This window comes from Monodelphis domestica, chromosome 2 (assembly GCF_027887165.1).
Source record: "Monodelphis domestica isolate mMonDom1 chromosome 2, mMonDom1.pri, whole genome shotgun sequence".
Taxonomy (NCBI): domain Eukaryota; kingdom Metazoa; phylum Chordata; class Mammalia; order Didelphimorphia; family Didelphidae; genus Monodelphis; species Monodelphis domestica.
The window spans coordinates 459,144,336-459,169,999 of record NC_077228.1 but is presented as its reverse complement, the minus strand read 5'-3'; the positions used below and the strand labels follow the sequence as shown (position 1 = coordinate 459,169,999).

The window sequence follows — 25,664 nt, the reverse complement described above, 5'->3', positions numbered from 1 at the left end:
CTAACCTGTGCAGAGCTGGTGTCCAAGGTGGTCGTGGAATTCCCCCGGCCTCTGCTCACAGATCACCCTTCTGTCCTATTGTGGCCTAATAGGCCGAATGCAGAGTTGGAGAAAGTCGTATTTATCTGAGGAGATGTCTTTCTTCACTTTAAGAATGGTATTTTCAAGATCATTCTAACGAAAAGTTGTTTTCACTGCATTCTCACTATTCTGAATCCTTGTCACCACCCCCATAGTCAGTAAACCCCATTGGGCTGGCTCTCTCTACTGTCCAGGAAGAAATAGAAATCCTCTTGTTTGACCTTTGAAATCCTTCATTATTTAACACATTGTGGCATACTCCCCTCAACCTGAAAAAAAGAGACTGTTTTCCAGTTGTCTTATGTGCCTGTCTCTCTCTGTGTGTCTCTCTTTGTCTGTCTGTCTCTCTCTCTCTTTCTCTTTCTCTCTATTGCTCTCTCTGTCTCTCCCTCTCCCTCTTCCTCTCCCTTTCCCTCTCCCTCCCTCCCTCCCTCCCTCCCTCCCTCCCTCCCTCAGCCTCTTTTCTTTTTTTCTTTCTCTCTCTCATCTCTTTTCTAGTGTCATTGGCCTCCCAGCTGTTCCACAAACATGACACTCCAAGTTTTTAGCTGCAAGTATTTTTTCTGGCTATCTCCCATGCCTAGAACACTCTCTCCCCATCTCTGTCTCCTGGCACCCTTCAAGTCCCAACTGAAATCCCATCTACTGGAGGAAATATTTCTTAATCCTCAATTCTAGAACCTTTTCTGCTTTAATAATTTGCTTCTCCTTTCAATTTTGGGCTCCTTGAGGCAAGAGACTCTTTTGTCTATTTTTGTATCTCCGGAGATAGCTGAGTGGTGCTGTGGAGAAAGCCTCCAATGTAGAGTCAGGGAGACTCATGTTCCTGAATTCAAATATGGCCCTCAACACTTAGTAGCTGGGTGACCTTGGACACGTCACTTAACCTTGTTTGTCTCCATTTTGTCATGTGTAAAATAGCTGGAGAAGGAAACAGTAAACCACTCCCGTATCTTGGTCAAGAAAACCCCAAAGAGGATCAGGAAGAGTTGGACACCACTAAAAATGACTGAACATCGAGTATCCCCAAAGCTTAGCCCAGTACCTCACACACAGGAATTGCTTAATGTTTTTTGGCAGACTAAACTGGGGTGAGGTCTGATCCAGAATAAGCAGCTTTTTGTAAAAGGAAATTACTGTGAATAAAGATAATCATTATAGTATATCCTTTTTTCTTTTTTAAACGCTTACTTTCTGTCTTAGAATCACTTCTGTGTATTGGTTCTAAGACAGAAGAGCAATAAGGGTCAGGCAATGGGGGTTAAATGACTTGTCCAGGGTCACTCAGGTTGGAAGTGTCTGAATTCAGATTTGAACCCAGGACCTCTCGTCTTTAGGCCTTGCTCTCAATCCACTGAACCACGAACTGCCCCCTAGATTCTTGACTTAAAAGAAAGTCTGTCTTAACTATTGCTAATTCATGAAGTGAAAGTATTTCTTTTTGATAGTGTGTGTACTCATGGAAAATTGTTTTAAGCATTATTAGGAAACTTTTACTTACCAACATGCCATTGCAAATGGTAGATCCTAAAAATTTATTAGTAAGCAGTTATCTGGGTGGGTGATTAGCAATAATGTTTATGAAGAATTCTCAAAGCTATGGTGACCTAAAAACAAGACATAATATTTTGAAGATGATTTTCTCTTCCTATTTTCATTCTCTCTGCTTCCTTTGTTCCTGGTCAGTTTGGGACTTTATTAGGGGAGGAATAGTATTGCTGTTGTTTTTGTGACCATACTTCATAGGGAATATAATGTCTTGTAGGTAAATAAACTGAGTTGATTATAGCATGTTTATATTTTCCATAACTATATTTCCATCTTATAATAAAAGTTAAATTTACCATCCTTTCATTTCATTGTCAAGAAAACAGTCTCAAAAACACCATTGTTCCTATTTTTTAGACTCCTGAAATATTACCCCAAAAAGTCATTAAGATTCTAGTTTATAATATACTCACATTCTGACCTTTTAGGCTGGCAAAAGAGAAGACAGGCTGAGTCATTTATGATAATATTAATTGATGTGACATCAAGCAATAAGAAAGATCAGTAATAGGTCAATATCTTGACTTTGATTCCTAATCTTATCATCTTGTTTTCTTTCATGTTTACATTGTTAACATTATTAAAACATAGAGTCACTCTGAGGAATAAGCATAAATAGTAACAAAATTTATTATTTTTATGTAATAGTAATTATTTTGATATGTTAACTCCAAAAGAGGCAACAGATAAAATGTGTTGAGCAAAGATGTACATTAGCCAAGTTATGGAATGCTGTAGGTTCCTCAGACCCATACAGAATGTGTCACTCATGCACATACATACATACACTCATTTGTATAGATGTATATTATATAGCTTACTGATGCCAATGTGAACAGTGCTATTCTTGCCTCAGAAGAAAAGAAGTTAACCAGCTTGAAAAGGATTTTTAGCTCTCTAAATAGTTATCTGTTCTTGGTCTCATTTTATTCGTCCAGCTAATAAAGAAACAGGGTAAGGACAGATGTGAACACGCTCTCCTAGGGAGTTGGGGATAGAGCTGGGACCTGGGATGTAGGGATACAGCTTTCATTGTGGAACTCCCACAAGTGAAACAGATCAAAACCATCTGACTTCAGAGTCCTGAAATACTGAAGGATTGAGTGGCTTGGCCAGGATATATCAGAAGTGGGAATGGAACTCAGGTTTTCCTGGCTGTGAGGCCAGATTTCTTTCCACTACAGTGTGCTACCTTAAGAGTTCATAAAAATAAATTATAATTCCATCTCATTTTATTCATTCATTCATTTATTTGGTCTGGACTTCTGATTTCATGGGTTTGGAAAACTTGTATGAAAATCTATGGCATCAATTTAAAAACGTTGTATCTATTCCTTTTCTTTTTTTTTTTAATTTATGTGTAAAAGCTCTTTGGGGGAGAGGCAGGGATTCTTTGCTAATTTTTTGAAATTCTGAATTTAATGCCAAAAAAATTTCCCCATTCAATGTAGAACAGAAAAAAGGGGATCTATGTAAAAGCACATATTTTGCCATCTTTCCACACCTCCCATGCAACTTGTCCTGTTCTTTGTAGGAAATTAATTTTTAATTCTTACTGAAGTCTCCATCTCCCTGCCTTATAGCAACTATGATAGAATGGTGATCTTAAAAAAAATATAGGCAGTTGGGGTCATTAAAGGAGCTTTGTAATTTCTCAAAGACTGTTCGATAAACAAACAAATGAAATGGTAGATATTCTTGATATGATATTATAAATAGATGATCATGTTCCTAAACATTTGAGGGTTTTCTTTTTAAACCCTTACCTTCCATCTTAAAATCAGTATTGTGCATTGACTCCAAGGTATTAGAATGGTAAGCACTAGGCCATAGCCATTAAGTGACTTGTCCAGGGTCACATGGCTAGGAAGGCTCTGAAGCCAGGAGCTCCTGTCTCCAGGCCTGACTCTCAATCCACTGAACCACCTAGCTGCTCTCACATCAGTTATTTTTAAAAATTATTTGCATAATGAGTAAAATCAGTATGTTTTTAAAAATATAATGGTATAGATGAGCAGGACAGCTAAATGGTAAAGTGGACAGAGTGCCAGTCCTGGAAGCCTGGAACATCTGGATTCAACACTGACCTCAGGCACTTAATAGCTGTGTGACCAGAGGCAAGTCCCTTAATTCTTGTTTACCTCTGTTTTCTCGTTTGTAAATGAGCTGGTGAAGGAATAGCAACCCAGTCCAGTATCTTTGCCAGGAAAAACCCAAAAAGGGATCCTGAAGGATCAGACATGACTGAAAACAACTAAACAGCAACAAAATACACGAGTAGAGCGTCTAGCTGTGGATTTCCCTTCATTGAGCAAATCTCCCATGAAGCAATAGTGTGCTTTTCTGTATCTTCTCTTTTGCTAAAAATTCTTACCTGCTCCATCTTTTAAAATCTTAAAGGCATGGTCAAAAGTACAGCAGTACTTGTTAGCTTTTGAAATACAAATCGGTATAAGCTAAGTAGTGGAAATGTGCCCTGTGCTTGGCATATCCTCCCGGGAGCAGTCCAGGACATTTCTAGCCTTGCCAGATCATTGAGGAAGGGAATTTGTATCACTCATTCAGTTGTGCCTCTAAGACTTTGGACGGGAGATGCCTCGCTGGGGGAGTAGAGCGCTGCGGGGAAATACCTCTCCATGTTAAGTTGGGTCAGATGGGGAGAAGAGGGTTTCTTCTGAAGGGTCTCTTTCTAAAGTAAGAAAAAGTCCACATCCTTTAAAATAAATTTTGCAGGGAATCATCCAGTCTCTATATCAGAGCTATCTTTATGAATAAATCCTAGCATACTCCAGTGATCCCTGATAGCTGGGAGTTTAGATGGTGTGTGATATTACTTTTAACTAAATGCATTTAAGGATCCATTTCTTAAAGGTCCCTGATGATTTTTGCGCTTTGTCCTTGTTTGACAAACAGGCAGTAGTTAACTTCTTCCAGATGCAACATGCGCAGATTGGGCCTCTGCCAGTTAACCACCAGACTCTCTGTGAGAAGGCCAAGTTATACGATCCTGGACGAAAGTTTGCAGAATTTGTGAAGGCAAAAACTTCACCCAAGGATGACATCATGATAAAAATGAGTTCTTTTGAAAATTCCAAAGTTGATGGGTAATTATTAATGTTTTGAAATTAAATAAAGGGGGCTTATTTACTGCCAGATTCAAGTCGAGTTTGAGTAGATTTATTCCCTTTGATAGAAGCTTTGTAATCTGATCTTTTGTATCTCTCCTTATTGGCAGTAATATATGTGTTGAAAAAGATAGACTATGAGTGTAAAGGAATTTTTTTTCCCTCAACTCTGATAAAAGCAAAGGCTGCTTTTAATGTTCAACTGAATTTTCTTTTTTATACTTAAACATTTCTCAAGGGGAGACTTTATATATAATCACTTTTGATTTTCCAGAAAATCAATAGAAAATTTTTTATATAGTTCAGCTTATTGAAGTTGATAAAAACTATTATTAGTCTTTTTTAAACAATCATAATTGTTTATACCTTAAAATTTTTATGCTTCTTATTGATATAATAAACATTTCTTAAGTACTTTTTGCTTTCTGTACACAGAGCACAATGATACCTAAATAAATTGAGCTAAATCACAGTTTAGATACAATAGGTTTTCCACCCTTCATGGGATAAATAAGATACACATATAACTACAGAGCATATCTTACAAAGAAAGTACAATAGAGAATTATAAAGCTATATGTATGTCCTGTCTTACAAGGGATTAGGGAAGTCTTTGATCTTAAAAAAGGTAGTTCCATTCAATAAGGAAAATAAGAAGAGTGACATTCCAGGAGATGTCAAGGGACTTTGGGACAGAGAGAAAGGGACAGAGAGTAGATAAAATTGACTGAATCATAGAGTGACTGAATCATAAACCATATCATCCCCTAAAAATGAAATTGCATTTAGAGTCATTCCTGGAAATTCAACACTATAAGCATTGTACTTGGAAATGAATGTGCTTTTGGAATATCAAATATCAAATAAATAATAGAATCTTCCCTCCACTGACATGCTCTTTGTTGCTGGATTCTTTTTCTTCCCTTAGACTTTTAAATAAGAGATCAACAAATAATCAACACGCTTCACATGGAAACTTCTGCCAGAATTCTAGAGATTGTCCATTTCGTTTATTAGAGGATATTGGAAACCCTCTTTCCTGTCCTGAAAAAATTGGAGAAAAGAGGTGCTATAGCAGCCTGGATATCCCAGGTAATTTTTCATATTCTACACAGCACTAACTTGTATCAAGTGAAAATTTTAAATGAGTCACATCCCTGGAAGTTATTATAAATAAAATAAAAAGTGATCATAAGCTTTGCAAATGCTTACTATTGTTATACATAAAAGTGAGAGGAAACATGGAAAATTAGATGGAGAGCTGGTCTTGAAACCAGAAAGACCTCAGCTGAAATCCTGCCTCTACCATATTCTAACTTTGTGACTCAGTAAGTCACAAAGCTTTTCGGAGCTCTAGAAAACTCCCTAAGACTCTTAAGTGGCAGAGAAAATGCCAGCTTACATATTAATCCTGGGAATTTCCTCATTGGCATTTGCTATACCAGTGATATGATAGAACCAGTGCTTAACCCTTTATATAATGAAGGTATTTATATTTTAAATAACATGTTCTCACATTTGAATTGATTTTGGTTTAAATGTATTTAATTTGCCTGCAAATACTAGGAAAAATTGCATTTGAAAATAGTATTTGTCCACGGGTTTATCTTATTTATTTTGCATTAGACTTTTGCTTTATTAAGCTAGCTAAGCCACAGTTTTAGTTTGTAGATATCTTCAAATATCTTATATTTTAAAGGTGTCAGAGGACCACTTCCCTTCCAAAGATCATGGTCAGTAGGTGGAGTGTGGAGCGATTCAGAGAGTACTGGAGGAAGCAGTGAATCAAGGTCTGTGGATTCTCCTCCTGCAAGTCCAGGTACATAAATATTTACTTTTTCACTCTGGTAACAGTGTTAGAGAGTTACAAATGCTGTTAAGATTTTAAAAACATTTTTATTGGTAATACTTTTTATCCCAAACCATAAATTTTGTCTAGGGCTCTTACTCTTCTAAGATATTCCCAAACAAGCCTTTCTACTCTTTCTCTGTTGTCAGTTTATCTTTAGAAGACCTTTAAAGTAACTCCTGGATAGAAATCTATACCCATGAGAAGTAGAATGAAGGCTAATCCACATTTATGTTCTTCCCACTTTCCCCCTACCTTTCCTTCCTTCTTGGGTTATCCCTACCCTTTTAGAATGGTTTTTGTGTTTGCCTCTGTCAGTACCTATCAGAAGGGCCTTCCCTTTTCAGCCACTCGAAACCCTGGAGGAATGCTAGTACTGTGAGTTCTCTTCCTGTCAGGAAGTGTTAAAAGCAAAACTTAGGCTATCTGTGCAAATACTTTTATAATTGAGCTTCATAAGACTCACATGAGTAATTTCCAAGAGTTAATTTATGTTCCATATGTTCTTAGTAAATTTACTTCAGCAAACTCTTTTATGTGAGAAACCTTGATTTTCTAATTTCCATGAAGTACTCAAGGCAACAATCTGAAGGCCACCACTAATTCCATATTTCCTAGCTGTGATCCATTCTGATGTCATAGGGACAAAGAAACAGGGGTTGGGCTATAAGCATTGCACACAGCAAATACCAGAGTTCTATTTGATATTGCCATCCTAGGAAAGGAGGCAGAGCCAAGATGAGAGAATGGAGCCAACCCAGTTGAACTCTCTTGACCTTCACAAGTAAACTTAAAATAGTGCCCCAAATCAAACTTTGGAGAGGCAGAGCCAGCAAAAGGCCAGAGTAAAATTTAGGAGGTTAGCAGGAGGTGGATTCTTTCTGGAGAGCCCACACATACAGTGGCCTTAGCAGCAGCAAAAACAGCAACAGTTTTGGGAGCTCTCAGCTAAGAGATGGTATTGGGGTCAGACAGCTGATCAGAGAGAGAATATAGGGGGCCCTTGGCTATCAGTGGGACAGCTGGCACCAATGACCAACTCTATTGCCCATACACAGTTTGGGGTTGCAGTTTCAGAATGAGGAGGAGTGCTGGTGGTTTCAGTTCCAGAGCAAAGCAGGTACTAGTGCTTGTGGCTATAGGGGTCCAGGAGCTCTTCTTGGGCAAAGATCAGAATGCAGATCAGGAACAGCAGTGACTATACCAATCCCAGGATTATACACCCTGGATGCATCAAAAATCTGCAGACCCCCAGAACTAATTCTGAAGTCAGAAGCACATCACAACTTCACAGCCTCCCCCCTCAAAGTGAGTGAAGCCCAATTGAACATAAAGTTCAAAGTTGAGAAATAGGCTGGAAAAATAAGCAAACAACAACAAAAAGGATTTGAGCATAAAAAGTTGCTACAGTGGCAGAAGGCCAAGACATGAACTCAGAAGATAACAATGCGAAAAAGACTACAAAGCCTTAGCAAAAATTGTTATTGGACCCAAGTCCAGCAAGAATTTCAGGAAGATTTAAAGAGATAAGAATAATAGAGGAAAAATTGGGAAAAGAAATGAGAGTGATATAAGGAAATGATGAAAATGTCATTAACATAATTTGTTAAAAGAGACCCAAGAAATACTGAAGAAAATAACATCTTAAACAGTAGAATAAGATGAATGGGGAAAAAAGAGGCATAAAAATCAACTAAGGAAAAGAACTCCATAAAAAATAGATTTGGCCAAATGGAAAAAAATCATAAAATATCACTGAAGAAAATCATTTCTTAAAAATTAGAATTGGGCAAATTGAAGCTAATGATTCTATGAGACATCAAGAAACAAAAAAAAGTCAAAAGGAAAAAAAAAGAAAATGTGGCTTATCTTAGTAGAAAAGCAACTTACCCAGAAAAATAGATTAAGGAGAGATAATTTTAAGTTATTAGACTATCAGATCATAGAACATATTATCTATTTATGGGTAAAAATGGATATTTAACAGATTAAATATATTTCAAAGAGAACTTTCAAGCATTTCTAATGAAAAGACTAGAGATGAATAGAAAATTTAATATTCAAAACAAGACTCAAAAGAAGCATTAAAAGACAAGCATGAAAGAACAATTATAAGGAGAGATTCAAAAAAGTTAAACTTTTCATATTCCAATAAGGGAAGATGATACATGTAACTCCTTAAGAACTTTATTATTATTAGAAAAGTTAAAAGGAGTTTACGTAGACAGAAGACATAAGCTTGAGTTGATTATATTGGAATGACCTCCCCCCAAAATGAAAAGGTTAGAAAGAGGGAGGCACTGAGAGAAGGGGGACAGGAGAGTAGATTGGGGAAATTTTTCTCACATAAGAGAGGCATATGCAAGGAAGAGCTTTTATAGTAGAAAGGAAAATGATGGGAGGGCTAGGCAGTGCTTGAACCTTACTCTCATTAGAATTGATTCAAAGAGGGAAAAACACATGTACACACTCAGTTGTGTATAAAAACGTAACTTACCTCATAAGGAAATAGGAGGGGAAGGGTATAAAAGAAAGGGAAGTGGGAGGAATAATTAAGGAGGGGACATATTATAGGAGGCAGTGGTTAGAAACAAAATAGACTTTTGAAGAGGGTCAGAGACACAGAGAGAAGAAGAAACAGAAGAAAATAATCATAAATGTGAAATGGGATGAGCTTACCTATAAAATGGAAGTAGATAGCAGAATGGATCAGAAACAAGAATCTTTATAACCTTGAAACAGAAAGACACAAACTGTTCAGATAAAAGGCTGGAGCAGAATCTAATATACTTTAGCTAAACTAAAAAAAAGGCAGGGGTAGCAATCATGATTTCAGAGCAAAAGTAAAAATAAACCTAATTATAAGGAATAAACACGGAAACTACATTTTGCTGAAATTTGCCATAGAAAACAAAGTAATATTAAGCATTTTTACAAGTTTCTCAGAAAAAGACATCATTTCTCAAATATATACTGAGTATAGAACTGAGTCAAATTCATAAAAATAAAAGCTATTTCCCAATTGATTAATGGGCAAAAGATATAAATAGGTAGTTTTCAGAAGAAATCCAAACTATAGTCATGACAAAATCCTCTAAAAAAACTATTGATTAGGGAAAGGCAAATTAAAAGAAGTCTGAGGTACCAACTCATACTTATCAGAAATGAGAAATGCTGGAAAAGAGGTGGGGAAATGGGTATTTTAATGAGGTGTTGGCAGAGTAGTGAACTGCTTCCACCTTTTTGGAGAACACTTTGTAGCTAGGCCTAAAGGGCTAGGAAGCTATGCATACCCTTTGACCCAGCACTATTGCTACTAGGTCTCAGTCACAAAGAGATCAAAGAAAAAGAAAAAGGACTCTTGCTGAGTTATATTCATCAACCAAGTTGTAGCATATGCTTGTGATGGAGTAATTGTTCTGAGGGAAATGATGAAGGGGGAGGGGTGGCTTCAGAGAACATGACAAGACATATGAACTGATGCAAAGTGAAGTGAGAAGAAGCAGATCATTGTGCAGAGTGACAGCAATGTTGTAATGATGATCAGCTGTGTGATCTGGCTATCTGATCAATACAGCGATCCAGAACAATTCCAGAGGACTCATAAAAAATTATCATGTCCTTCCAGAGAAGAGAACTGATGAACGCTGAGAGCTAATTGAAGTACAATTTTCTCATTTTTTTCTTGCTTTAAAAAAAGATATGGCTAATATATAAATATGTTGTGCATGATTTCATGTGCATTATTAATATTGCTTGCCTTCTCAGTGAGTGGGAGAAAAAGAGAGGATTTGAAACTCAGTTTATTTCTTTTAAACCCTGATCTTCTGTCTCAGAATCATAGATACCTATTCTGTCAGCCTTAAAAACCAGACAAGCATACAGCTTTGTAGCAAGTTTTTTATTTTCATTAAGAGAATTCAAAAACACACATTGGGGAATGCGGTAAATGAAAAGACCCAAGCCCATGGTCCCCTCCCCGATGACTGGAGGATATAGGCTTATGTAGTGTTTCAAGATGGGGGGTGAGGAGGGTGAATTTTAGGATTAGGTAATATGGTAAATTTCTACCCAATACACGAAATATCCTGTAGATCAGTCTTTTGGAATGTATTAGGATACAAGACAGAAGAAAGTATGGGCATTTCCGTACACTGACTTTTTTGGGCCAGAACATTGCAAAGTTGTCACCATTCTATAATTTAGATGTTCCAAAGTAATTATAATTTTCACCAAAACCCTTAGAAATGTATTAACCCTTAACATTTCCCCCTTTTCCCACATTTTTTTTAACTTAGTGGCTTTTTGCCTAAAGGCCTAAATAGTTGGTCATAATAACCATAAAACATTAAGAAACAGAAAAATAACTTAATATATAGATGCAGTGAAACAAAAGGACAGCGCAATACAATAATGAATATCAGGATTATCTAACATCAAGTCTTTTTGCATTCTTGTAAACCATTGCCAATGTCCACAAATTCCGTTTCAGATCTCAGATGTCCCCTTTGGTTGTTTTACCTTCAAAAACATCTCTTAGATATTCTGGGATAAGTCTCTCTAGTAGATTTGTTTCTTTGATTCCAAGTTACTTGTAGATATTTTCTTAGATGTTCCTGCCAAAATCTTTTTTACGAAGCAGATCTTAACACAAATTAGTACAGTTGTAAAATTTTTCTTCTTCAATAATTAGCTTAGGTGGTAAAAACCATCCCCAAACCTTGTGGTTCTGATTTTTTAACAACAGAACAAATTAGTTAAATTTCAGAAAGTTAGGGTTTTTACATGTCCATTAGAATCATATTTAACATTCAAGAAGATCTAACCTGTTGCTTTCTTAAACCTTTCCATTCTAATTCCTTTAGGAGGTTCAGCTGCTATTAGGGATCTAAAACTATAGTTTAGAATATGAAATGACTATACATTGAGATTGAAAACAGATTACATATTTCTATTGACTCATATCTTTTATTAACTACTTGGTCTGATTATAGAGATTTGTTATAAAAGTAAAAAGCAGGGATAGCATTATATTAGCATCAAAACTAGTCTCTTTAGGCACAATCCTTAAAGGCCTAGAGTGAATCATTTACCAGCATCCTTAGGTTTGTTTGAGCTCAGGTTAGAGTCACAGTTGATAATCAATCATTCAGTAACAATCTTACTCTCAGCCAAATTCAGGAATAATGAGGGGGGGACCATTCCCGTTAACCTAAGCTGGAAAGGAGCCTCAGCTACACTGAGATTGTCCCCTCAACTTTTCCTAGATAAGGAGCTCCACCTTTAATAGTTTAGTTCTTCTAAGAAACTTGTTGCTTTTTCTCTTATCATGGGTTACTGACTTAATGATTCATCAGACAAATATACCTGAATTCAAAACTCAAAATAATATTAGCAACAGTGCCAAAAACTTTCATCTTCAATGGCAAACTTCATTTAACCACAGCTTGGGCTGAATACAAGCTTCCTCGCAATAATAAAAGTTTATAGGACTCATACATATAAGAGGTTTCATTTAATTTTCTTCTTATCTTCCTAATCATAAACATCCTCACATAAAAATCAGTTCTATATTATAATCAGACTTATACATTCTCACTAATTCAATTTCATTATTTAGAAATTCCATAACCCAAGCAAGTTTTCACAGGACTGGTGACCTTGCTCACATGAATTGGAAATTTATAAAATTTTTCCTTCTAGCTTTTCTACACAGGGATTATCAGTTTTTCTTTGGCTGATATTTTTTCGGTCCTTACCAGGTCTCACCCCTCAATAATGAACCTAATTGATAGATGAATTGTAATAGTATGGAAAAATCCCATCTGGGAATTTTTAAGGACAGCTCATATTTCTTGTTTTGTAGTGGGGAAACAAAACAATTCTTAAAACTTAATTAAACAAATCACAAAATAGGTAATTTACAAATTAACCATAATTCAAAATTTATTTTAGCCTATAAAAACATTCAAACTTTTTATCCACAAACCCACAGCTGAAAACATATTATTGCTTTCTTTCTGACTTAACTGCTCACATTCCCTACTTACTTACAACTTACATATTACATTTCTCTCAGTGGACTTTAATTAAAAGCCCTATAACTTTCATTAAAGTCCCTTCACAATGTTTCATATTCTAATTCAGCACCTCTCTCACCTTCTTCATGCTTTTAGCATCACAATTCAAATAAATTTTGCTAAGTATTTCTTTTCCTTTTGAATTAAACACTTCTAAGATTTCTTAGGATGGAGATCTGTAAAAACTCAAGCAATTTCATATTAAAATAATATTATCTATTACATTTCCAAATAATATAATAATAATCAGTGACCCAAAAGAGTCCAGATTTATAAAGACCATTTAAACCCTAGTTCCAACAGAGAGCCTTATCAAATTTCTTATGTAAAATTTTTATTTATTATGTAATAAATATTATAATTTCATTATATGAAATAAATTTTCATAAGATCATATAATTAACAGAATTTCTGATAGATATACATCTTATAAAAAACAGAAAACTTCATGCAAAATTATCCAGTATGAGACTTTTATATCCAATCAATAAAACAAGGACAATATACAGTGCTTATCATATCTCAGGGTCTGAGTTAATTCACAATTGCTAAAGTAGCAGTAACATACTAAGTTGTAATCTATCACAATTATCCCACTTTTTAAGAGCACATAACTAAATTTAGTTCAAATCTGATTTTCATAATGAACTCATGGCTTTCAGGGCAGTCTTAACTCATTGTAGTTTTTACTTTAGATTACCTTCAGATCAAATTACAATTTTTAGTACTATTGTTAACAATAATATAAACATATAAAATTCCATACTTCCCAAAGGTAAAATTTCAATCATTCCCCTTTGACTAATATTTATTCCAATACCATTTCAAACTGATCTCCAATCTCTAGTTGACTCATTTCTTCCTTATATTAGCATACAATTATTAGAGTTTTGAATTATTGCCAATTTCACTATTGACTAGAAAATGGAAGCATCAGAAATTATTTGAGGCCTTTTTTAGCAAATATAAAAAATCCTTTAAAAAATTAAATTCTGAAAATTTATCAACAAGAATAACAGAATTTCCCAAAGAGACAGTCTCAATTTCTTTTTTAAACAAAACTTCTCTCCTTTTGGGGGAGGGGGTAAAAACAATTCTTAAGAATTCAAATAGAATGTACAGTAAAGTTTCCTATTGATGAAGGAGTAATTTCTCCTTCACTGCAAAGTTTAGGAAACATCTAAGTATCCTAATAACTTATTTTAATCCCTAATTTACAGAAACTTTTCTTGACTATTTCTGCTAAGTTCACTCTGCTTAATCAGAAGATTGACCTTGCCATCTTAGCTATTAAAACAATAAATCGAATATTCTGAGGGATAGTCTTTAATTCTTCTGTTAAGTTGATTTTTCTTAATTTAAATTTTAAGGAATATAAGTTCAAAGCTCAATACAGGATACCTCCAATTTTATGAAAATCATTTATTTGACAATGTGGGGGGATTTATAGCTTCACACCTCTATCTTGTCATAAAACACACAGTCTTTTTTTTTTTAACCTTTACCTTCCATCTTGGAATCAATACTGTGTATTGGTTCCAAGGCAGAAGAGTGGTAAGGGCTAGGTAATGGGGATTAAGTAACTTGCCCAGAGTCACACACCTAGGAAGTGTCTGAAGCCAGATTTGAACCTAGGACCTCCTGTCTCTAGGCCTGGCTCTCAATCCACTGAGCTACCCAGATGCCCCCCACAGAGTCTTTTTTAAATCCTAACTTGCACACACAGCATAACAAAACAGATATATAAACACAAATGTGAAACAATTAACTCCCAAATCCAGCTTTCCTGATTTACTATCTCTTAGAAAAAGTTTCAAGGGCTATTTCCATGTTGAAATAAACTTATACACAGAGACATAGCACACAGACTCAGACAAACATACACATAGAACAAATATGAAACTGCAGTATATTTCAGAAAAAATTTTTTTAAATATTCAGTTCAAGAACTTAATTTTTGCAGCTGGGCTTTGTTTTTAAATAATTCTACCCTAAAAGATTTCCCTTTTTGTGGCCAGTAATTATGGGGGTTTATTTTTATTATCCATCATTAGACTTTAAAAGGATCCTTACAGAAAAAAAAATTTTTCTTACCTACTGGCTCCTCCAAAATGACAGTCTTTCCAGAGATTCATAAACCAATGCATATAGCTTCCCTACCATGTTTTCCTGGTTTTCCTTCTCATTGCTTATCAAATTTCCCATAACCCAAGGAAATGACTAAAGCAATTAAACCAAGAGCATTCCCCAAGAAGAGATGGACAGATTCTCCTTTTCAAGTTACAACACCAAAAATTCATTATTTCAAAGGGGGAAAAGTTCAACAACAACAACAAAATAGGAGCTTCACAAATTAAAACTAGAGATAGAATAGGTCACTTCCTGCTTTCTGCAGGACCCAGAAGTGAATTGAGGACAAAGGGGGCTTCTGTTACTACCATATTGCAGCTGGGCCTGGAGGACAGGAGAAGCATCCTCTTTCCAATTGCACAAGCTTTCACATTACTGTCAACCTGGATAAAACAAACAAGCATATAATTTTTTAGAAAAGATGTTTATTTCCATTGAGAGAATTTTAAAAACACGTTTTGGAGAGGGGAGTTTAGGATTATCCAACACCCCGCTCACCCACCCAGCTTAGGTCAACATCCTCTTGTAAAAACAAACCCCAAAGTCTTTCCAGAACCCTGGTATGATGAATTAATCCATCTTTCTTATGTTGCTTTGTTCTCTTATTTCGAGTTGGAATTAGATCTGCACAATAAACTCGAAGCCTCAAAGCTTAGTTACAATGATAAAGCTTGATTATAATGGTTACTATTATGATTAACAAAACTCCTACCTATGAATCAATCAGTAATCAATTCTTAATTTCTTTCCTAGTTACAAATCCAGCCCTCTCGCTAATATATCACACATGAAACTATGTCTAAAATACAATAGAAATTGTTCTTTATTAAAATGAAAAATCTCCATAATTGCATACATAAGTTGTTTTAGTGGGTCTGTCTTCCTCTAGGAGATTTTAAACACAACCTTCCTCGGACACCATCAACGGGGACTATGTCTTCAGCCGATGACCTAGATGAAAGAGAACCACCTCCTTCTGAGACTGGTACTGTGTATTGTATTTTATCTGACCCAGTTTTAGTTAGCCAGATGAACCACAGGTTATAGTGATGAACAAGACTTTTTAAATTGTAGTATGAAAATGGTACTTCTTTGGCTCTTATTAGCAATCATAAAAATTCCAAAAGATTACATTTGCAAAGGCATTTTATAGTTTACATGAAGTTTTCTTCAAAACATACCTATTAGGTATAGGTAGAACATAAAATATTATCTACCTTTTAGAGGTCAGGAAGCTTATGGGTCAGTGAAACACCAAAGGTCATGCAGTTGTTCAGTGATAAAGCTAGGTTTACTTATTCCAGATGTAGAGGGCTTTTCATTATCTTTACACATTGCCCATCACCAGACATGATTTTAAAATAATCTAATACTTAATCCTCAAATGTAACTCGACAAAGGTATTAGCCAAACACACCTTAAAGAAGACTTTCAAAAATAATGATTGCATGATTTATGAGACAGACATAATGATAGACTAGAAACTCTGTTTTTATAAAACTAATAATGCATAGCCCTTAAGAGTTCAAGCAGTCCTGTTCAGTAGAAACAGTTCAGAACTCAGCAGCTTAAAATGAAGCATGATTCCTGGTGATGAAACTAGTACAAATCTGAAAATAAAAGAACACTGAAGTAAAATAGCCATCTTGGTGCTTTGGTGGCTTGAATCACTTGAGTGAACACATTGCATCGCAAGCCCAAGGACCAAACCTGCTTTGACATCAGTTTGTAAAGTTGATTTTAGATATTTCTAGAGCATTAGGAGATATTAGAGATGGAAAGAATCTTAGCTATCATCTCACCTAATAAGAAGGAAACTGAGGCTTATAAGAGGAAAGGGTCTTGTCCAAGATGACAAGGTAGCATTTGACCCTTGATAATCTCTCTTTTAGTATTCTGACTCCAAAATAATTTCTACTTTCATGTGTTTCATATCAGAAGGCAATTTCCTGTCCCCAAAGGAAGTTAATACAATGATCTAATCAGGCCTATGTTATATCTCAGGTTTAATGATGATAATAATAATGAAGATGGCAATACCATGACCTTTGCTTGAAGAACTTAGGTTGCTTTTGCCAAGAATAAGAATAAACACATGCCTTGAACTGTTAAACAGAGAAGGAAATGTTTGATTACTATATTATAATTAAACTGAGAAGGGATGACCGGTGTCCTCTTATCAGGCCTGTGTTAAAGTTATGAGGAGGATTGAGTGTGCAAATGAGGAAACTGATCCATCAGCTGATCTGAAGAACATAAGGTGAATCACTCAGGAAGGCTGAGTTCCTGATTGAACATTTTAGTCTATAAGCTGAGTATCTTAAAATTCTTACAGGAGAGCAGCAATTTGAAAAACATTTTTTTCTTTTGATGCAAATCCATGAGATGATGTTATAAACATACTTATGATAGTACTACATTATTGGAAGTATTTAAAATTGCCAAGAGAGTACATCATCCAAAAGTTTCTTAAGATCTCATGTGTCGAAGGCAGCTGGGTGGCTCCGTGGATTGAGAGCCAGGCCTAGAGACGGGAGGTCCTAGGATCAAATATGGCCTCAAACACTTCCTAGCTGTGTGACGCTGGGCCAGTCACTTGACCTCCATTGCCTAGCCCTTACCACTCTTCTGCCTTGGAACCAATACACAGTATTGATTCTAAGACAGAAGGTAAGGGTTTAAAAAAAAAATCTCATGTGTTTTCTGAGCAATGTTTTAATAAGTGGTGACTTAAGGTCAACATAATAGTTGACAAATTAAAATAAAATACAGCATAGGAAAATGGCCTCCCATTATAAGAATTAGAAATACCTTTGCAAATGTATTTGTAAGGAGTCGAATGGTATTGCTTATTTTCATATCTTCTATTGCCAGTCTAAATTAATGGCATATTGTAATATTACCATAATTTTTTAAAAGTTTAACTTTGGCCAATGAGCATATTTTAAATAAATAATGTCTCCCTTGAAATACTAAATAATCATTGGATTTTTGTTTCAAGGCTTAAATGAGCGTGTACCTGATATTACCAGTTCTCCTGGCCTGTTTAGAAACTCCTTAATGTCCAAAGCAGCTGCCAGCCATAAGCTTCGGAAGCTGAGGGCTCCATCCAAATGCAGGGAATGTGACAGCTTAATTATATTCCACGGGGCTGAGTGTGAGGAGGTAAGAAATATCCCCAAATGGCACCACTGCTGGTTGTTTTCAGAAATGTTTTTAAAGATGTACTATAATAATTGTTCCCTTTTTTCCATATTCAGTACTTCATTAATAACTGAAGGACTAAATGGTAAATAAACTGAATGAATACTGAGTCTTCCAAAACCATTTCAGTATCCAGTGGGTCGGGTGTGTGATCCCCGGTTTGAATGCTAATCCATTGCCACCTTCTCATGCTGCGTGGTTATGACGTCTGTTCTCATGCGTATTCATTCCTCCCTCCTGAATTCTTGATTCCCAGCATCTTAGAAGGCATCTGGTCTAGCTCTCCCCATTATAAAGATGAAAAAACTGAGGCATGCAGAAGTCAAGGGAGGAGGAGGAAGTGGCAAACTCTGGTTTCCTGACTTCAAATCCAGTGTTCTTCCATTAGATTTCCTGTTTAATCAGTCAGCCAGCAAGCATTTATTAAGTGCCTGCTATGTGCCAGACACTGTGCTGATACACAGAAAGCCAAGACAGTTCACAGGGGAGAGGTAAGGAATGACCTGCAGGGCAGTCTGCATGGGAATACAGGAAGAACAGGATCCAGGGCACTGGCTAGGAGAAGAGCTGCCTGCTCATAAGCTGGGGGATGCTAGCAAAGGGTGGGGTTGGGTTTCAGCTTTACTTTCTTCTTAGAGTCAGTACCAAATAGGGGTTTCACAGCAGAACGGCCATAAGTCCTTTGGAGCTCTCTGTCCAGGGAGCAGCAGCAGCTGCCTTTTGTCTTGTGCTGTGGAGTCAAGAGCCATGTGCTGGAGCCCTGCCAGTGGTCACCTGGGTCCCTGTCCTGTGTGTGACACTTCAGAAATCCAAGAAAAGGCAAATTCTGCTGACATGACTGCAGACTGCCTTGGGAGGCCCCCCATCCCTCCCCCCACCCCCACCCTATCCAGCCCCTGAGCACTCCATCTCTCAGGGCTGGGAAGCAGCTCTTGCTGAGGAGGGTCCCTTAGTGAGAGTTCTGTCCCACTTGTGACCCCACCCCACGAATGCCCAATTTATATCCTGAAGTACTGAACAAAGCCCTCGGGGATAATTCACTGTTCACAGACCCTTGACCTCTTCTTTCTCCATTGTTCGCCTTCTTTATGACTAATACATCCTCCACAAAATCTCCTCTCTTGTAGTGTTTCCTTGCTTGTCACAAAAAGTGTCTGGAAACCTTGAGAATTGGCTGTGGGCACAAGAAGCTTCATGGCAAGTTACATTTATTTGGGGTCGAGTTTGCTCAAGCTGCTACAAATGCCCCTGATGGCATCCCCTTCATCATTAAGAAATGCACCTCGGAAATCGAAAGCCGAGCCCTGAACGTGAAGGTATTGTTGAACTTGGTTTCTTGAACAATTTAAATCCGTACAAGTGATGTGTTCATTAGTTGAGCATCGGGAAGGTCCTGCTAGGGAAAGCCGTCTGCAGACATCATGTGGCGAGGATTCGCTTGTCTAAAATGCAGCTTCTCACTTAGATGGAAATCGTGGAATGTTTTCTGAAATGTCCATTGGAAGCGCTCGTTCCGGGGTGAAATCACCCTAAAGAAGGTCTTGTGCCAAAGGAGATGTTTTTGCTTCCTCCCCCTCTCTTCCAAGGGCATCTATCGTGTGAATGGAGCCAAAACGAGGGTCGAGAAACTCTGCCAATCCTTCGAAAACGGGAATGACTTAGTAGAACTGTCGGAGCTCAATGCCCACGACATCAGCAACGTGCTGAAGCTGTATCTTCGTCAGGTGAGGACGCTCCACCTGTGGCTCCCTTTCTGATGAGGGAAATAGCCTTTACTTGCTCCTTGCCCTCACTCTTGAGCCTTCAATCCCTTCTTTGGTGGTGCCTCGTTTCCTCTGCAGTGAAATGGAGTCATAAGAGCCCCTGGGGGCCTCTCAGGTCGTTGGGAGGACCGAATGAGGTGACGTGGCTCCAAAGTAGCTGCACCCAGGGGTGCTGGCGCACTGCCGCTTCCCTCCTTCCTCCTCCCCATCCGTTCTCTGTAGCCCTAGTCAGGCCAGTGGCTCCAGTGAGTGAGGGGAGACTCGACCTTGTACCTGGGAGGAGGATCGGGGCTGCCCCGCGTCCAGGGTCCGAGCGTCTGAGCCAGAGAGGCCTACAGGGCATGCGAGGCCCATGAGAAATGTGGATGTTCCCAGAGGAGCTGCTTCTTGGGATGGGCTGCTAAAGTGGCTAAATAGGAGGTTTCCCAGAGCTGGGATTTGTGCCGTGACGTGCCCGGTGTGTTCCCTCAGGGTTCCCCTGGGAAAAGCCCTTCTCTCCCCTCACGCCCACGTGCATCTCTAGTGGAGCATGTCCCTGTCTTTCCCAGATCTCGCCCTAGAGTTCACGCCCATGTCCCTCGTCCCTCCACGCACACCAGAAGCCTCGCGGGGTTCGAGCCCAGCTCTCTCTCTACACAGCACCTAGCCCAGTGCTTTGCCACTACTTGGGTGCTTCACACATGTTTGTTGTATGAATTTGGGTTCAAGCAGAAGTGGGGCCAGTGTTTTCGAGCTTTCGTCTCTTTAAAAGAAAACAGGCTTGAAGGCAGCTGGATAGCCCCGTGGCTTGAGAAGCAGACCTAGAGATGGGAGGTCCTGGGTTCAAATGTGGCCTCAGACACTTCCCAGCTGTGTGACCCTGGGCAAGTCACTTAATTAACCCCCATTGCCTAGCCCTTACCACTCTTCTGCCTTGAAACCAACATGCAGGATTGATTCCAGGGCAGAAAGTACGAGTTTAAAAAAAAAGAAAAGAAAAGAAAACAGGCTAGACAAAACAGGAGATAGGAGGAGGGACCGGAACCCACCTGCAGCCTGGCTTTCCTAATAGGTTTTTATTCTTTTTAGTTGCCAGAACCCTTATTTTTGTTCCATCTTTATGACGAGCTTATCGGCCTGGCCAAAGAGAGCAAGATTATGAATGAAGACACCAAGGAGCCAAGGGTGGAAGGTGCGGGTGCCGACCTGAGTACAATCCTGAAGAAACTGAAGGATTGTTTACACAAACTGCCAGACCCCAATTACGCCACGGCCAAGTTCCTCCTGGGGCACCTTCACAGGTGAGAGCTTTCTTCTTTCTTGTAAAAGGGTGACAAGGTGGGAGCGGGAGCGGGTCTCCTGTCGGGGCTCCCTTCCTCCTCCAGAGGAGCCTGGGGCAGAGGGGGGACCAAGAAGCCATGGATTTGGGGTTCCCTGACAGAGCACACCCCCTTCTCCCCTCTGGTCCTGGGGCATCCCGCTCCCGCCAGGAAGCGGAAATCCGTTGTCATCGGCCCCACTCCAGGCTCCCTCGCCAGAAGGAAATCTGAGCAGCCCCGGCAGCTCCTGCTGTCCCCTTTTCCTCTCCAGAGTGGCCCAAGAGTCCGACGAAAATAAGATGACGGCGAAAAACCTGGGCATTGTGTTCGGTCCGACGCTGATCCGACCCCGAGAGACCAACGAGCCCATTTCCCTTTCGTCCCTGAACGACTATCCGCACCAGGCCCGAGTCCTGGAACTCCTCATCGTGCATCACGCGCAGATCTTTGAGGTTTCCCCCAAAGCGCCCGCAGCGTCGACAGCCCCGAACGTGAGTGGGGACCAGCGTGTGGGTCTGCGTGTATCAGGGCCGTCTTTGAGCCGCATCACTGCGTGTGTTTGGGTGTGTAACCCCCTTTCTCTGGTGTTCCTCCATGCACAGGGCGCTCCCCTCCCCGAAGACAGAGACAGCAGGGAAGGCGCCGCCAGTCTTGGTGAGTCTGCAGCAGTCGTGGAGGGAGAAGGGGCTGCGGGGGGTGAGGACGAGCCTTCAGTGCCAGGGTTTCAGGGTCAGTCCCAGCACGGACAGGGAGCCCGAGAGTGTCCTCAGGGACGGCCAGATGCAGTCACGTGGTCTCCCAGACAATGGATTATTCTTCTTAAGAACCTTCCTGTTGGAGAGGGAGAGAGGGAGGCCCGTCTCCTCTTCTCCTTCCACCCCGAAAGAGGGTTGAGGGTCGACGGGAACAAGCTTGGCTTTCGCCGTGTCCATAGATGTGGCAGGACACGGAGCTTACAGTGTCCAGTGGCATCTGAGCAGCCAGGAATGGTCTAGTCCTGGGCCCAGATGTGAGGACATCTGGGAAATGGGAGGCTTCAGAGTCACAGGGAAACAAGGCAAAGAAATGGGAAGAGCATTTTCACTGCTGCTAAAGCTTTGTCAGATGAGTAGCAAAGGCTTAGGAGATCTTTGTCAATCTATCTTCTCTGTGTGAATAGGGTTAGATTTTCCTGTACCTTCGGGTAGTCCTGTTGAGGTTGTGTGAAGATTGGACTCTAACCCGTTTTTGCTTCTTTCAGAAAATGGTACATCTGAAACCTCCCCCTTCAGGATTACAAAATGTACATTGAGATCCCCCAGGATTAAAAGGTCAGCCAGACCCATGAGTCTGCCTGTAGAGCAGTTCCTGCCTCCAAACCACACGGGAACCGTCAACTCAGACAGATTCGTCCGGAGTTGCACCATCGAAGAAACGCCTGAAACAAGACCTTTTCCTAACTCACGACTTTCTTGCTACGAGCCCCAAACTTGGGACAAACGACCCAGACGATACGACAGAGCTCCGAGGACTGCTACGATTGTGCCCAATGCACTCCAGGACCACAGAGCCCAGGACGGTGCGGAGACCTGCGCCGCGTCCCTCGGCTCGGACGTCCCTTCGTTCAGCGCCGTCCAGGCCAGCAAGCCAGAGGCGGTGCCAGTCAGGGCGATGAGGGTAAGGGCAGAAGGATGCTCTTCAGACTCGAATCCTCTTGCTGCCTTCAGGGCACGCAGAACTTTGCAGCCGCCGCCCGGCACCTTCTATAAGCCGCCTCCCTACCCCAAGGTCCAGGGGAACGAAGAAAGCTTTCCAGAAACTTGTTTCAGGGCAGCCTCTGTCGGTGTCAGTCGAGAACAGGCCGTGAGTGTGACATCAGAGTCGCCCGAAGAGCAGGTGAATGATCCCGCGGCTGGCCCGGAGGAGCTTCACACGCCGGATGTGAAGCTGCCGTGCCAGAGACTCCGACCAAAACGGATCCAAGACCTGGAGCAAAGAGAAGCACAGTTCGTCTAGGGCTGCCACAGGGTGCATTTTCTTTGTATGTGTGCTGGAGACGGAGAGCAAGTGGTCGAGGGTCTTCATGGGGACCACTTTGTGTCATATTTGAATTATTTTTCTAGGCGCCATTTGAAAAGCTGACCCGGGAAGGTGGCGAGGACTGAAGTGAAGGTCACTAAATGGGCTTGTGTGGTGGTATTTGAAGGAGAATCGTGTTTCAGTGGATCTCCGATAAAATGCCGTTCTCGAGCTGATAGGTGCAATTGGCAGGAGCCTGAGCTTCCGGAAGTGCTTATCATTTATAGGGGATCGCATTTTCCTAACGCAAAGCTTACCACTTGTAGCATCAGTTATGTGGTTCTAAAAGTGACAGTTTAAAGCCTCGTGCTTGGTGTATCGAAGCTTCAGGTGCATTTGGGTCCTTGCAATTCCACGTTTCTGCTCCTTAATAGATGATCCAATGGCCGGCCCGGGTTATCACTGTGTTCTCTGTGTTTTTATGTTCATGTTTTCATTTGTTGGCAGTTTTTATGTCTTGTCACTTTAAGTGTCCCAGGAAGATGCACTTACTAAGCTCCCTTGTTAAAAATCAGACTGGAGAGCTCCTAATCCCTCCAATGACATGGCTTCCAATGGCCGGTTTCTAATGGGGCCGCCAAAGCCCAGGGGGGAGTGATGGCCTTGAACAGGGTCCTAGGGCTGGTGAGCTGGTCGATAAGGCGCTCGATTGTCGACCCTTTCCTAGAGGCGACATCCGTGTCGTGTCCACGATGACAGTGGTCCGAGCCAGAGGGGGGAGGGGAGGTGGTCCCTGGCTGGTGCGGGGCCGGCACGCATGTTGGAGGTCCAGAAGCCCGGCCCACGCCGCGAGGAGGCACGGCTTCTCCCAGGCAGCGGGGAGGGGGGAAAGACCCCAGCAGGAAGCAGCCTGGGCCTCACACGGCCATTCCTCCTCCTGGCCTGCTTTCTCCCGTCTTTGGGTGTCCGAGGAACATTGCCGACCTGCTGGAAGTGAGAACGGTACTAGAATTCCCAGCATCTGCTGTTCGTGTCCGCTGTGACTTGGCCTAACGTGGAGTCCGCGCGATGGGTCACGATGAGCAGGATGTGCTCATGTCGTACGTGCATCCGATCCTCACTGTGTAAGAGATGTTTTAATGTGATCATGTTACAATTGCCAAACAAATATATTAACTTCTTAACCGATGTGACGGGCTCGTGGCTTTTGTTAACCTGTTGAAGGCCTTTTAACCTCGGGGCTCATTAAGTTTTCACCCCGTGTTTTGGGTGAAATACTTGGATTGGTGCCTTTAGGTAGGATACCGTGGGGGGAGGGATGAGGGAGCTTATGTTTATTTTAGACACATTTTTAACCTTGATCTACTATTCCATCTGCTAATATGTGTCACGCTAGAAATGAAGTCCACGCCATCCTTCCCTTAAGGCCCCTTTATCTTCTAGGTTACCCTGGCTTGTGATTTATATATATATATATATATATATATATATATATATTACTCTCCAGGTCTTACCTTGAAATTGTACAAAATGCAAATGAGACTTTAATTCATTTTTTTCTAAAATACAATTTTCACACAAAATGATGTATCCCTTTCAGAAAAGGATTGATGGCAGAAGTAGGAAGGTTAATCAATTTTAAGATCTTCAAGTAATTTGCAATTTATTAATACTATAGTATTTTTCCTTCCCATTTTTGCCTAGAAAGTGAGACATGAAGAAAAAGTAAAATCCCTCACTGCTTTCCTCCTCCTTTTTCCTTTAGGTTCTCATCTTCCTAAGAGAATTCAGGAGTTAGTTTCTTATCATTATTAACCACTGCCTTGATTAGGATACTTTATTCTACTTTATTTCTTCTTCTTTCCTTTCTCTCCTTCCCATTCTATAATTTAGTCTCACAAAGAAACAAAAACACACTGACTTATCTGTAGGTATGATGTGATGAAGTTTATTAGTCCATGGTGTTTTAGGTTTGTCATTTGATCATCATTTCTTTTTTTTTAACCTCTGCTTTCACCCTTATCTCCTATGTGCAGTTAGAAAAAAACAATTCTTAATTATTTCTTTTGTTTTTCCTATTTTTGTTGTCTTTGGTTGCTTTTATTTGTTTGCTTTTTTATTATATGTTTGAGATATTTGAAAAGCAAATAATTTCTTTAGGACTAATTTTCGTTCTATGAATGCTTTTAAAATCTCTTTTATTGGGCATCCACCTTTTTTGATTAAAGTCTTGCTCAGGTTTGCAGGATTACCAGTCACCTTTTATTGTATTTTGGGCTTCTTTGTTCTGCAAAGCACTATCCCATTCACGCCTGTGGTTTCTGGTAGGTGCAGAATAGTTTTGTGTTATTTGAATCTCCTTCTCTGGTCACTTGCCAGATTTGTTGTTTATCAGTGGAGTTGTTAAATTTATTTGCTATTCTGTTTTTTTTCTGAAAGTGATCTGTGGATTCTTTCACTTGATACTTTGTTTTCCATGTTCAGATTTTCTAGGCATTTTTCTTAGGTTATTTCTTGTATTTGTTCTAGTTTCCTTATTTTGTCAGTCTGGGAGATTTAGAACCGTTGTCTTTAGGCATCCTCTCTTT

General features: G+C 39.7%; 1 protein-coding gene across 4 annotated transcripts in view; it reads left to right on the top strand.

Annotated features, from left to right (window-relative positions):
* Window positions 1-24,264, top strand: part of LOC100032884 (rho GTPase-activating protein 29-like) — a 66,806-nt gene extending 42,542 nt beyond the window's left edge. For 3 of the 4 annotated variants that reach the window (XM_007484998.3, XM_056819109.1, XM_016429040.2), the window contains 11 exons: window positions 4,543-4,733; window positions 5,683-5,846; window positions 6,454-6,573; window positions 15,703-15,798; window positions 17,815-17,978; window positions 19,145-19,333; window positions 19,604-19,741; window positions 20,849-21,060; window positions 21,350-21,569; window positions 21,681-21,732; window positions 22,319-24,264. In XM_007484998.3, coding sequence (XP_007485060.2) covers window positions 4,543-4,733; window positions 5,683-5,846; window positions 6,454-6,573; window positions 15,703-15,798; window positions 17,815-17,978; window positions 19,145-19,333; window positions 19,604-19,741; window positions 20,849-21,060; window positions 21,350-21,569; window positions 21,681-21,732; window positions 22,319-23,073 — 2,301 coding nt within the window. In that variant the 3' untranslated portion in view covers window positions 23,074-24,264. The remainder of the gene's footprint in view (window positions 1-4,542; window positions 4,734-5,682; window positions 5,847-6,453; window positions 6,574-15,702; window positions 15,799-17,814; window positions 17,979-19,144; window positions 19,334-19,603; window positions 19,742-20,848; window positions 21,061-21,349; window positions 21,570-21,680; window positions 21,733-22,318) is intronic. The other variant, XM_007484999.3, reaches the window with a different exon arrangement.
* Window positions 24,265-25,664: the final 1,400 nt, after the last annotated feature.